This window comes from Mustela putorius, unplaced genomic scaffold (genome assembly GCF_011764305.1).
Source record: "Mustela putorius furo isolate JIRA1106 unplaced genomic scaffold, ASM1176430v1.1 tig00000228_pilon_pilon_pilon, whole genome shotgun sequence".
Lineage (NCBI taxonomy): Eukaryota > Metazoa > Chordata > Mammalia > Carnivora > Mustelidae > Mustela > Mustela putorius.
The window spans coordinates 34,044,935-34,058,914 of record NW_025421322.1 but is presented as its reverse complement, the minus strand read 5'-3'; the positions used below and the strand labels follow the sequence as shown (position 1 = coordinate 34,058,914).

The 13,980-nt window shown below is 53.1% G+C and overlaps 1 protein-coding gene and 1 pseudogene across 1 annotated transcript in view; one reads left to right on the top strand and one right to left on the bottom strand.

The window, feature by feature from the left end:
• The window catches only part of ZFAT (zinc finger and AT-hook domain containing), a 183,220-nt gene that overhangs the window by 71,803 nt on the left and 97,437 nt on the right, over window positions 1–13,980 (top strand). Inside the window, exons 6-7 of the mRNA XM_004743593.3 lie at window positions 3,008–4,455; window positions 5,258–5,490. Of these exons, the coding sequence (XP_004743650.1) occupies window positions 3,008–4,455; window positions 5,258–5,490 (1,681 nt within the window). The remainder of the gene's footprint in view (window positions 1–3,007; window positions 4,456–5,257; window positions 5,491–13,980) is intronic.
• Window positions 7,668–8,067, bottom strand: LOC123391474 (annotated as a pseudogene).

Here is a 13,980-nt window from a genome sequence, read left to right as displayed (position 1 = left end):
CTGTCTCTTTGCAGGTGCCTCTTCCTCCTTCCCCTGCTTCCCCTGTCCCTGGCTTGCTTAACTCCTAATCGTCCTTAGCTGTCTGCTCTAATGTTCAGTGCTCAGGACAGCCCGCCCTACCCCGAGACTGATCAGTCTGCCCAGGTCTGGGGTCAGAAAGCATCATCCTGTCTTTTCCCGTCCCCACAGCGAGGCTGCGGTCCCTACCTGCCCATTTCTGTGGTGGTTATCTGGCCCGTCCCGTCCTCCGGAAGGTGGGCTCCAAGAGAGCACGAGTTGTGTTTGTTTTTGTCTCTATTGTGTCCCCAGCGCCTGGAGTCCTTTCTTAAATGAGTGACAAAAATAAAGTAAGTAGAAAAATAATAAATAAAATAAGTAGAATAACAAACAAACAATCAAATAAATAAATAAATAAGTAGAAAAAATAAACGTGCAAGCAAACTAGTTCCTTATGTTGGGACCTATGGGCAGCTTTCCACTCTTTTTTTTTTTTTTTTTTTTTAAAGATTTTATTTATTTATTTGACAGAGAGAGATCACAAGTAGGCAGAGAGGCAGGCAGAGAGAGAGGAAGGGAAGCAGGCCCCCCGCCGAGCAGGGAGCCCGATGCGGGACTCGATCCCAGGACCCTGAGATCATGACCTGAGCTGAAGGCAGCGGCTTAACCCACTGAGCCACCCAGGCGCCTGGCAGCTTTCCACTCTTAATAAGGCTGTGAGAAGTTGTGCACTGAGCACTTTTGTTCCAATTTTGTATGCTGATCTTCCAGTAGATTCCCAGATGTCGGATAACCACGTCATGGGTCTGACCTTTAAGAGCTCTGCCTGATCACTTTCTAAAATGCAGGGGCAAGAGTGGCTCTCTCCCTGCAGGGGAGCTCCCGGAGTGACACGACACAGCAGTCCTGTGGACGCTGCGCTCAGTTCACAGTCATCGCGAGCCGGGCTGGCACCTGACGGCCCGGCGCAGGCTGCTCAGCGTCTTCCTCACATTTGTTATCCTTGGCGAGAAACAGGGTACCGTGGGCTATATCAGGTATTTGCATAATGATACAAAAAAAAATACATGAGAGCAAAAGATTCTCCTAAGACCATTTAGATCTTGCATTAGAGGAGAAAATACCGTGATTTGTTTATTTAATTAACATTCTGAATCCAGAGTTTCTTTCTCCACTCTTCTTTATACCAGTGAAATCTATCACCTTCTGGGTTTCTTTGTCATTTGAGAAAGATCCAAATTAGTTTCCTGAAATTAGCCTTGGGTTTAGCATGCAGGCATAGTACTGACTTTCAGATTTGAATATTTTAATTACATTATGTGAACGGTACCCTCTGGTGTTTATGAACTACAATCGATTTAAGTATTTTTAATTTAAAGACAAAGTAACCCGTGTTGATCAAATACAGTTGTATGGATAGTTCCGTAAATATAGACTTTGCAGTTATGGAGGATACAGCTTAATGGTGTCTGATTAACCGTGCTAAGTGATGATCAGTGTTTCCAGGACCTTCGTGGACAACCTGGACATACGTCCAGAGGGAGCAGTTACAGAGGAGCGAAGCCTCACTGGCCTATCTGCTGATTCCCGTCCCTGCTGCCTGCTGCAGTACTTTGGGGACGGTCATTCTCTGATTCCAGAAACAAGGCAGGGCTGTACTGGGGCACTGGAAGCCCTGTACAGGGGGCCTTCTCCCTGCGTGCGGTCACACCAGGGAGGGCAGTGGCGGGCGTGATGTTTACAGGCCTTAGAGAGGATGAGGAGCTATGTGCAGGCTCTAGAGGCTCAGTCCACTTGGGGTCCAGTCCTGGCTTCACTGCTTACCCATTGTACAACCTCGGACAGAGACTTTGTTTTGTCATTCTTACAGTGGGTGTAACAATAGGGCTGGGAATAAATACGTAGCATAGGCTTGGTGTACCACCTGCTCAGTAATTGTGAGCTGTTCCGAGCATCTCGTACACGTTGCCATATTGAAAGGGAAAGGATCCACAAGGCAGACCATGCTTTTATTCTCCATCATGGACACAAAGTCTGACACAGTGCCTGAAACACATCAGCAGGTACTCACAAAGGACAGTCATTGATAAGTGACTTACGAGGTTAACACACGACAGTTGAACAGTGGCCCTCTTTGCCCTGTGTGAGTGCTGAACTAGCGGTGGGGAAGGGGGAAGACAATGGAGACTGGGGCATCAGCTCGGTTACTGATGACGTTGTGGGGGACGTGGCGGGGTGCACATCAACACATGCCCCACCCGCCCCAAAGTCCTTGACTGCTGCTGGCCAGACCCACGCATGTCTGCCTAGCTGAGCACGTGCCCCCACCTCTGCTCACTGCTTGCCAGAAGGGCAGACACGGAGCTCAGCACACCATGGCCGGGTCCCCAGTCAGACAGGCCAGTTCACTTGCCCTGGGAGGACATGGGGATGCGGGTCTTTCACTGATGAGTGGCAGCAAAGGGCGGCGGGATCCCCCCGACAGCTCGTTGAAGGAGCAGGCACGTGTGGATCGTTGCAGCAGTGGAACAGACCCGAGCAGATCGCATCTGGTCTGACGGAGCCATCGGAGTCATTCGGTGACATCTGGTCATATAGCCGGACTACGTCCGGGTCAGCTTTGGGGCACAGCGGGTTGTTGTGCACATTGTGAATGACGCCTCCCTCCTCCCTCTCTCTCTCCTCTTGCCTCCCTCTTCTTTTCCTGCAAGCCTTGACTCAGCTCCTTCAGCATTGCCCACCTGCCCAGTACAGGTTGGATGTCTCTTTCTCTTTGTCCCCCACGCGTGTTCCTGGCCACACTGGCCACGCGGGCATGCAGCCACGTGCTCACCTGTCTTCTCTCCCCCAGCCGGGCAGACCCTGAGAGCAGGGACCCACACTCGGCCCTGCAGTCCTGCTCAGGGCCATTTAGTTGACCGTGAGCCTTTGGTGTTTGGTCCCTAAGAAGGAACCCGAGGTCCTTAGGGAGGTGCGGCATCCCAGTGGTAACGGTGTCGTCTGTTTCTAGGCTCGGGCCCACGCAGCTCAAGATCTTCACGTGTGAGTACTGCAACAAGGTCTTCAAGTTCAAGCACTCTCTGCAGGCCCACCTGAGGATCCACACCAACGAGAAGCCCTACAAGTGCCCGCAGTGCAGCTACGCCAGCGCCATCAAGGCCAACCTCAACGTGCACCTGCGCAAGCACACCGGCGAGAAGTTCGCCTGCGACTACTGCTCCTTCACCTGCCTGAGCAAGGGGCACCTCAAGGTGCACATCGAGCGCGTGCACAAGAAGATCAAGCAGCACTGCCGCTTCTGCAAGAAGAAGTACTCGGACGTCAAGAACCTCATCAAGCACATCCGAGACGCGCACGACCCGCAGGACAAGAAGGTCAAGGAGGCCCTGGACGAGCTCTGCCTCATGACCAGGGAGGGCAAGCGGCAGCTGCTTTATGACTGCCACATCTGCGAGCGCAAGTTCAAGAACGAGCTGGACCGTGACCGCCACATGCTGGTGCACGGGGACAAGTGGCCCTTTGCCTGCGAGCTCTGTGGCCACGGGGCCACCAAGTACCAGGCGCTGGAGCTGCACGTCAGGAAGCACCCCTTCGTGTACGTCTGTGCCATATGCCTCAAGAAGTTCGTCAGCTCCATCCGGCTGCGCGCCCACATCCGCGAGGCGCATGGGGCCGTGCAGGAGACCGGGGTCTTCACCAGCTCCATCAACCAGAGCTTCTGCCTCCTGGAGCCTGGCGGGGACATCCAGCCCGAAGCCCTGGGGGGCCAGCCACTGGCGGAGGAGGAGTTGGTGTTCCAGGGGGTGACTGAGCCCAAGGGGGCGGCTGGCCCGGGAGACACACAGCCTGGGGAGGTACGGAAGGAGCCGGAAGCCCCTGTGGAGGAACCTGTCCCATCAGTGCCTTTAGCCGCCCGCCAGGCCGAGAGTGCTGTCCTGCCATCCTGCGAGCTGGAAGCCGCTGTGGACGCTGCAGACCTTCATTCCCACTCGGTGGTTTCCGATGGGTTTTTGCTGAAGAATGATCCCTCCTCTGCCGAGGCTTGTGCTGCTCCGGAGGAGACCGTGGGTACCCCGTGCGGAGCCTCGTCCCAGACTCGGGGCCCAGAAGTCCCACTGCTGCTGTCGGAGGCCAGAAGTGCAGAAACAAACCAGGACACGCAGGGTGCCGAGAGCCCCCCGAGGGTGGGGCAGGAAGCAGCTGCACCCGCCCCCGAGGGACCAGACCCTGATAGGTGCCTCAGGTCAAACCCAGATGAGGCCTCAGACCCTGCTCTGGGAGCAGGTGGAGGGGACCTGGCCCTGCCCCCGTCTGATTCTTGCACACCTGCCTCTGAGCACCGGGCTGGCATCAGCGCATTCATGAAGATCCTGGACGGTTTGCAGAAGAGACAGATGAACACCGGCTTGTGTGAGAGGATCCGGAAGGTGTACGGGGACCTAGAGTGTGAATACTGTGGTAAGGAGAGGCAGAGCGGGGCATGTAGCCGCTTGAGCTCCAGCCCTGGCAGCCCTGGCCGCACCAGCCCTCCCTGGCTTGTTTTGGGTCCCCTCGTGATTGATTCGAGCTCGTGTCTCTTTGCAAAGCGCCGCTTCTAAATGAGCTACCCTTTGTCATCTGTAGATAGCAACAGGTGGCCTCCTGCGTTACCGGTTTCCCACGTGGAGCCTCTTGGGGGCAGCCAGGGGGACTGGACAGTCAGCCACGCTGTGTGGTCCCACACGTGCAGTGGTTTATTGCACGACCTCTGCTGGACGGGACCAAAGGAGAATTGTTCTCCTGGCTCACGACAGGTGTAAAGTGTAGCTTCAGCTGTGGCCATGCCGTCTGTATGGCTCTCTGTCGGGAACTCCAAATAGAGCCCTTCTGGCTCATGGTGCAGGCCTGGCCTCTGAGTCTCCCAGAGAGCCGGTGGCCCCAGACGTAGGAGGCCCCGCTCTGGCCCGGGTGTCCGTAGAGCATAGAGGCTCTGACTACACAGGCGCACAGCCATCCTGGGCACTCCTGTTGGTCCTCAGAAAACACTGGTTCCCCCTCTCCCAGCTCTGATGTCATGCAGACGTAGCAGCACCCTTTAGGTCTACAGCCTCCTGCCTTTGGAAGGTGACTTGCAGACAGACGTGAGGAAGGTGAGAAGGTGACCTGAACAGGCTGGAGAGGGAGCTATATAGAAGAGTAGAAAAAAATCGTAACGGGAGAATTAAAATAAAATTCAATATAAAAGAGATTGCCTGGTTCTCATGTGACGATGTTTTTTTAGGCAAACTTTTTTGGTACCAGGTGCACTTTGACATGCACGTGCGCACCCACACGCGGGAACACCTGTACCATTGCTCCCAGTGCCATTATTCCTCCATCACCAAAAACTGCCTTAAGCGCCATGTCATTCAGAAACACAGTAACATCTTGCTGAAGTGTCCCACCGACGGCTGCGACTACAACACTCCCGACAAATACAAGCTGCAGGCCCACCTGAAGGTCCACACGGAGCTGGTGAGTAACACGGCCACGCCGGAGCGCGGCGCTCTCTCCGCTTGGTGCCGGGGGCGCTGACCTGCTTCCTGCACCGGCGCGTGAGCAGGCGCTGCGCCTCCCAGAACGCTTCCCCTGCGATTCCCTACGCAGGCATGGTCTCAGAGGTCGCAGAATGGTTCGGGTGAACAAACTTCCTCCCTGTGCAGATTTCTCAGCATCAGAGAGAAACTACAGAAGCCTGCAGAGCAGAAATAAAGCAGGGATTTCTTTCTTTCTCTCTGTCTTTTTTTTTAATATTTTATTTATTGATTTGACAGAGATCACAAGTAGACCGAGAGGCAGGCAGAGAGAGAGGGGAAAGCAGGCTCCTCGCTGAGCAGAGAGCCCGATGCGGGGCTCGATCCTAGGACCCTGGGATCATGACCTGAGCCGAAGGCAGAGCTTTAACCCATTGAGCCACCCAGGTGCCTCTAAAGCGAGGATTTCTTAAACGATGTTGTAGAGTGTTATCAGTGACAGAGGTGCTAGGAGGAACACGCGCTGCCGCTGGCAGTGGAGAGGCTCCGTTGGGTGGGGCATGGGCAGCGGCAGGCGGTGTGGGGTTCGCCGGGAGAGCGCGGTAAACGGTGACGGCCGCTGTCGTCCTCGGGGGGCGGTGGTTGTCGTCCGTCTGCGAGACATTGACTGCAAAGCATTTTTATTAAAAAAAAAATGATAATTTAATCCAAGAGGCTGTTAATATTCATACGGATAAAACTTGTTTAATTCTTTGGTGGAAGGTGATGTAACATAGTGAATGAATGTTTATTCTTACAAATTCTCACGTTACTCAAGGGGCCGACACCCGAGTGTGATTTGAGCCTTGTGCAGGTTCTGAAGGAGGCCTCCCTCCCACCCCGGCCCCAGGTGCCGTTCTGCCTTAATGGTGTTCCTTTTCATACCACAGCACAGAAGGAGGCTTTGGAAACTTGGCATACTTCAGCTGTGTTCTGGCACGGAAATCACTCACGTTGTGGCACTTTCTGTTGCTAATGGGTGGAGTTGGAGTGTTGCAGGTGCGGTGGGGAGGGTCAGGACCCGTGCTTCGGGGTTGGATGCCCCCCGATAGCGACTCTAGCACTTGCACGGGCTGTGGATATCGGGGCAAGTCACTTGCCCTTTCTGAGACTTGGCAGCCTTCTGTATGAAATACATATTTAAAACTATATGTTTGTCTACTACATAGACATGCCGTATATCTGCACATACATGCACAGACCCATGTACATGTGTGTGCACATGTTTGATACATGGTTGCAGACACAGTGTATGTTTATCTATGTGTATAGATCTCCTGTGGTCCTGGGAGGATAGAGTGGAATGTTCTGGCAAGAACCTGGCTCAGTGATTGTATTGTCGACCCTGTGCCCACTGCTGCCTGTCACACGTGTTTCTCTCTCTCTGAGTAGGCCACCAAGACTGGCTCTTCCCATTGCCTTACAGAATTGCTGGATTGGTAGTGCTTCCAGTATTGTCTCTGGCAGGGGAAACTGTGGCGGCAGAAATCATTACGATGACTTTGCTAGAAAAGTATATAAGGGCAAGAGGGAGGGAGACCAACATGGGGAGAGGATGCTGGGAGCAGACTTGGGGTGTGGCATATAGGACCAGGAATCCCGCTGTGGGTTTTAGTTCTCGCTCCCCCATTTGCCATGCACCTGACTTCAGGACGCGTCATGTAACTGCCCCGTGCCTCAGTTTACCCCCCCTTGGGAGGGTGAGGGGAGAGAATATTCGTAGATGTCTCAGAGCGATGCCTGACATGGAGTAAGCATCGTGTGCCGCTGACTATTAGAATCACTCTCATTTATTCCACTTACCATCTGGGGGTGTGCCGCTCTGTGTCGGGAGACTTGGGAACAGAGGCTGAAGGCTGACATGGAAGAGGGAGTTGTCAGAGCCCTTCAGTGTGCGGGACCGTGTTCTGCCACACCTGTTTTCCGTGCCCCTCGCGTGTGTCAGAGGGACCTAGGTCGAGTGCATGCATTTTCTTGTGTCTGGGTGCTGATGCTCGGCTTCCTGGCCACATCCCTGGTCCTCATGGTCATCAGGGCCTGTTGGGGATGCATCCTAAGACCTTAAGACCCAGTTTCACATGCTTTCATTTATCTTGGTAAAAGCGGCGTTTATTTATTTTTTCAGTCTTTTGTACAGTTTTATTTTCTCCCTTCAACCATAATAACATGATATCCGAATTTTGTCTTAACTGGTGGGTCTGTAAACACAGGCTCATCCAGGCCACTTACAGGCAAGGCAAATGCTGCTTCTTGAAATGGTCACCATGGAACCTCCGGTCCTCCGACCCAAGTCGCCCCCTTGCCTGGCTTTAGCTTCACTATACTGTGTGGCCACTTCATTGAATCTCCTCCCAGCCTTTAACTTTTCCATGGCTTCCATGATTTTCCCATGTTTTTCACACAGAATGTGTCTGACCTTTACCGCACTGCCACTACCTTTGGGACCCTGAGCTTTCTTGTCAGAACTGTCACTCCCAGAGGCTGCTGCCCCTTCCCCCCCTTTCCCAGAACCACTTTTTCCCTTGGGCGGCATCTTCGGAGCTTGCGGCAGAGCCCTCTAAAAGCGGCATTTAAAGACGTTTCTCCTCTCAACTTTCTGTGGTTGTGTCTGCATGTCGACACTTAAGAAGACATGCTGGGGACGGGGGGACAGTGGTGACACAGTTGGTTCTCCTCTTGCGGTCCTGGTCCCCCGTCTTAATTCTCATACCACCTCTGGGAGGTGGGAGTATTTCCTTCGCCTCAGTGCAGGCACGAGGTGGCTCGTCCCCGGTCACACTGTGGTCAGGGCAGACCGTCAGCCACGCCCTTCTGGCAAGTCTCTTGGACACCTGTGCCCTGTTGAAAGGAACGTGCTTGAGTCGACTTTGTCCCGTGAGAGCAGAGGCTGCGTGGATGCTTTCCGTGCTGTGTCTCGTGCTACACTAATGAAACGTCCCCGAGAATTCCCGCAAGAGAGGAGCAGGAACAAGGCAGTGTGACTCTGTGGGTTTCGTAAAAACAGGGTGTCCTGCTTCTCATCAACACTCACGTTTTCTTAGAGGTTGTTGTTGTGTGATTTCCCTCCTTGATGTTTGCATTTCTTCCATTGGAGGCACTTTTAAAGGTGAATGTGCTCTGGTGCCAGTGCAGGCGAGAGCTGCCATCCTCTGCGCGCAGGGCATGGTGGTTTCAGACATGGGTCTGACCCCCGGCTGCCTCCAGGGGGCTGTTTCCAGGGGGAGGGTGGGCGGCGAGAAACAGAGGGAAGTACAGCAATGAGGGAGGTAAGTGAGGCCAGCACACTTGCCCTTCTCCTCTCACACTGCCCCGGAGAGGTCAAGGTGAAGGGAAGGGAGGGCTGCCTGGAGGAGGGGTCCTGAGCTTGGGGAATAGGACTTGCCTAGGGAGAGGCGTTGTGGGGGTGGGGAGCTCGCAGGAGGGTAGGCAGCACACCCCAAGCGGAAGCCTTTTGTATTCACACCAGGATATTGAAAACGTTCCCATGAAGCACGCGGACTCTGTTGCTGATGTACTTAGATGGCATTTATGGAAGCGGGTTCCAGTATTTCGAGTTTAGACAACATTTGTCTTTTGAGCCTGTAATTTATTTCTGGAATGAAGCCGAAGTTACCAAGGAAATGTTGACCCGGTGGGGAGATCTTCCGTTAGCTAACATTGCCTCCTTACCCCTCCCCGAGCCCTAGGCAGTCGCTAATCTGCTTTCTAGTTCCATGGGTTGGCCTGGCTAGGGACTTTGTATGAAGGAAATCGTGCAATTACTAAATAATGGCAGAGTCAGTAAATACCCTGTTTTCTCAGGCTTGTGGTGAGGGTCCCACGAGAGAATCGAATGACCTTCGTGTTGTAAAGGTGCTGAGCTGAGGACTCTGGTCAGGGCAGGGTCCGCCTGACTTGGAAAAGAGGTGCTGTTGTGACCTTGGCCTTGGCCTGGGGCTTGGTTCCCTTATTTTTCCCCCCGAGAGATGGGCCAGGTGTGTGGAAAGTCTGGTTGGACTTTCACATTTCATCCAACACTTGCCTGTCCTCAACTCCAATTCCCATGCAGTGCAAAACAAAGGAAGTTTTAAATCGAATCCCTGCCCCATCCCAAATAGGTCTCCCTCCAGGTCCAGTCTAGTTGCGGTAAGGCCCTGGGATAATTTGGCTGAGTTGTTTATTTCTGTGACTCTTAACCTTCTCTTTGCTAACGATGTGCTCAGTGGTCATAAGGCGTGAGTTCACTCAATACAGTCTCTCCCCCACATCCCTCTCCTGAGGATCTAGGGGGTGTGACTTACAGTCCAGGCTGCGTTAGCATCAAGGAAAAGTGGAGAGCCAGCCGAGGGCAGTCGTTCATGCTGTTGCTGGAGCAGGCCCCCTTTTTTACAGCATTGCGCAGAGTTGGTGCGGGGGAGACGGGAAGACCATGTGAAATGCCGGGGCTTTGGGCTCTGGTGGGCTGTAGCTCAGAGCCATGTCCACCTCCCTGATCTTGGGCATTTGCCGAGTCTCCACTTTCTCATTTGTAATATGAAAACTGGGTACCATCTCTGGCCTCTCAAGGTCGTGACATATAAATTAGAAATTGTGTGGCATACCCAGATCCGCTTCTGCGGTCTGCGGGTCACGATCCATGAACTGGTTTAGTTGTGAAACAGTTTAGTTGGTCACAGCTAGTAAGTGCCTCTTAAAAAATGAAATGCCATAGAATAAAATAGAAATTACTAGCATTAGACACCTCTTCCTGAGGTTAAGTATTGTTTTCTGAGACCTTTGTTTCCATGTTTCAAGATTTATTTTAGAGAGAGAGAAAGAGCGGGCTTGGTCTGGGGAGAGGCAGAGGCAAAGGGAGAGCGAGACTCTCAAGCGACTCCACACCCCATGCAGAGCCCAGTGCGGGGCTCGATCCATGACCCCGGGATGAAGACCCAAGCCGAAACCAAGAGTCAGATGTTTAACCAACTGAGCCACTCGGGTGCCCCCGTTTCCATGTTTCCGTATGTTTCCGTATCAGTGTAGGTGCTTGTGTGTCCCAGACGGCAGTGTCAAATGACCTCCTGTGGGTCCCTCTAAACGAAGTTTTTGGTACTGACCCAGCTGATGTGATTCATGACGTCCTGAATGAGAATCACGTGGGGCTGAGAGGGCGCTGAGCTCATGCCTCCATTGTAATTCGAGGGGGACCAGGGAGTCTGCCCTTAGGTTCCTCCTGATAGATAACGTGAAATGGTAAGAAATGGACCGTAAGGTGGATGTTCACGATAGGTCAGTCTTTTCCCTTTCTCTCCAGCTTGTGTTCCTTCTAAGAAGACCTCACGGGTAACCAGCCGATCTGAGGGTACTTGTGGCTGTCACAAGCCCACCGTGGGGACAGGACATGTTTTGGTGTCACCTGCTAACTCGACCACTCATAGGGTATGGCTTCCTTTCCTGACTTCTCTGATACCTGGTCTGTGAAGCGCCTCTGGGTTGTTGGGTTGTTGTGGGAATTTAGTGAGATGGTGTTTGTGAGGGACTCGGTGCAGGTCCAGGTGCGCAGGGGAGCGGCCGGTCTGAGCCAGCTCGTCCTCCTCCTGAGTAGTGGGGGCGGCGGTGGTAGCGGGGCGTGGAGGCAGCACCCAGCCGTCCAGGGCGGCATGGTCTCTCAGCACACATTTCAGATTCCCTCTTGATCCCTGCCTTTGAAAACTGTGAGCTCTGTTTTTGGCTACAAGCGCACACACAGTTAAAACCTCTTACTCGTACTTTTTGGAGGTAAAGTAACATGTTGCCAGCAAAGCATAAAGTAGAGGGAGCTACCTCCGGTAGCTTTCTAGAAATTGACAGATTCGTCTTTTTTTCCCCTCAGTGGTCACAGATCAGTTGGTTTCTCTGTGGCCCTGTCTGGGTGCGTGTCCACAGTTCCCCAGGCCTCGGGCTCCCAGAGTTTCCTGTGTCTAAAATGCAGCTTCCCGTGAGCAAGGCCGGGGTCTAGGCTTGAAGGGGGTCACCTGGCAGAACAACGCTGCTTTCAGCGGACGGTGGGATCCTTGCATTCAAATCCCAAAGGGAGCATGTTTGGTTGTGTGTGTGTGTGTGTGTGTGTGTGTGTGTGTGTGTGTGTGGCGGGGGCAGCAGGCTTTTTTTCTAGCCTGTTCACATCAGTCCCAATTCAGTGTCCCCTTCTCTGCCTCTGTGTGGTGGCAGCTTGCAGTAGCTCACGGCTGTTGGAGGGCAGGCAGTGTCCCGTACTTCTGTCCTCGGGGCAATGCCTGGTGCATAGCAGGGCCCTTGGCCCCCATGACCATGCTTTTATTCCTGGGAGCTGGTTCAGAGTGGGATCTCCCACCCTCTGTTTTAAACTTGACATCACGTTTCTTATAGGAGTGGTACTTACGGGAGAGGTCATACACTTGGTGGCTGGGGGCAGGCTTGGTATTCTCCACCCACTGCTAATTTCAGACTTGAGAACTCCCAGTTGCTTTGGGGGCCAAGGCCCCTGACCTCCAGCTGAAGACCAAGGCGGAGTCCACCCAGACGTGAGAGCGGGGGGCCCGAGCTTGGGCCCTGGGCCACGCCCACCCCCACACTGTGGCCACAGACTCCTGCTGACACCTTTCTTCTTTCACAGGGTCCTTGGTCCTTTGTTGCTTTGAAGGCCATTTCCACGGGGCACAAACAAACTTGGCGGGCTGGGCTCCCTCACTGTCATTACTGTGCGGCCTTGTGCTCTCCGCCTCTGCCAGGAACTCTTCTCACAACCGCTCGTTTTAAGTTTGCTGTGGCAGGTTGGGTTTTCATCTCCGGTACGGAACTGAGGCTTGGGGAAAAAAAAATAAATGAGTCCTCAGAGCGCCCCCTCCTCCCACCGCTGTGTCCCACCGCCCGTGTCCTTCTGACGGTCTTCAAAGGCATCAAGAAATGAGGGCCCTGATAAGCTCTAAGATAAATTGCTTTCAGACTATCGGAGATTAAAAGAAAAAAAATCAAATAGCAAGGACTGAGGGGAGATGACTGTAAACTCCTTCAAAGCCCTGCTGAACGCCTCCATCATCTCTGCTGATGAGGGCACTGGGGGCAAGTGGGGGTGGTGAGAGGCCTCCTCCAGGACGCCCACCAGGCCCAGGGCGTCTTTCAGAAATGGTCTGTGGGCACGAGTTCCTGTGTGCAGGTTCAGGCAGTGATGGGGTGAGCGGGAAGGGTCGGGCAGCGGAGGACAGTGACGGGAGCACCTTGAGAAGGCGTGAGCCCCCGGCGTAGCCTGGCTGGAAGTCTGTGGCACTGGCTGAGCCACAGCTCAGGACAGTGTCACGAGAGCCGCCCGGACCCCTGCACGCCTGAGCTCGGCAGGAATCTCTTGGAACCCAGACGTTTTGTGGGACATGTAGGTGGACTGATGGTTCAGAGGGACTGTTGCTAGGTGTTGTTTTTGTTTTTGAATACCAAGTACCATTCTCCTAAGTGTGCTTCAGGCAACCCCCGTTCTGGAGATGTTCCGCAACAGCTGCAACTAATCTACAAGGGGCTTCGGAGGGTGCTCATGGAGACCCCCCTTCCCGGAGATTCCCGGCGTGCACTAGCCCGCAGGGGGTCTGTTATCTGAGGCCAAGCTGCATTAACAAGGCCACAGCCACTTAGCAGCATCTCTCAGATTTGTTGAGGGCTCCCTAGAGTCCAGGCTCTATGCTAACAAGCTCTTTATGTGTGTTGTCTCTTGATAAGCTTTATCTTTTAGGTTCGCTGCAGATGGACCAGAAGGTACAGAGATTTCGCTGTCCCTAGACAGGCACAACCTACCCCACTCCTGATGTCCCAGACCACAGGTGGACACTGACACATGATGAGCACCCATAGTCGAGTTTACACTCGGGGTCATCTTGGTGTTGTACGTTCCGTGGGTGTGGACAGACGTATAAATTTAGACTCGTGTCCGCCATTATTGTCATTGGAGAAGAGTTTCAGTGTCCTAAAATCCTCCTCGCTCCCCTGGTCATCCCTCTCTTCCCGCTACATTCTGGCCACTCTGGATCCTTCCGCTGTCTCCATGGTTTGGCTTTTTCCAGAACGTCATAGAGTTGGAGTCATACAGTTTGGAGCCTTTTCCCATTTGGCTTCTTTCACCTAGTTAACAGGTCCTTGATTTGTGTCTGATCTTAGTGGGAAAACTTCTAGCTTCTCAGCATTAAGTATGATGTTAGCTTTGTTTTTTAGATAATCTCCATCAAGTTGAGGACGTTCTCGCCTCTTCTTGTTTACTGAGATTGTTTATCATGAATGGATGTTGAATTTTACCAAACTCTTCTTACATTTCTGTTGATATGAGCATGGGGTTTTTACTTCTTATTCTGTCGGTGTGATAGATTTATTCTTTGGTTTTAGAGCATTGAATCAGCCTGACCACCAGGGATACATCCCATTTGGTTGCGTTGTTTGGTTCTTTTTACACGTTGTTGGGCTCGATGTGCTAATTTTTTGCTGAGGATTTTTGCAT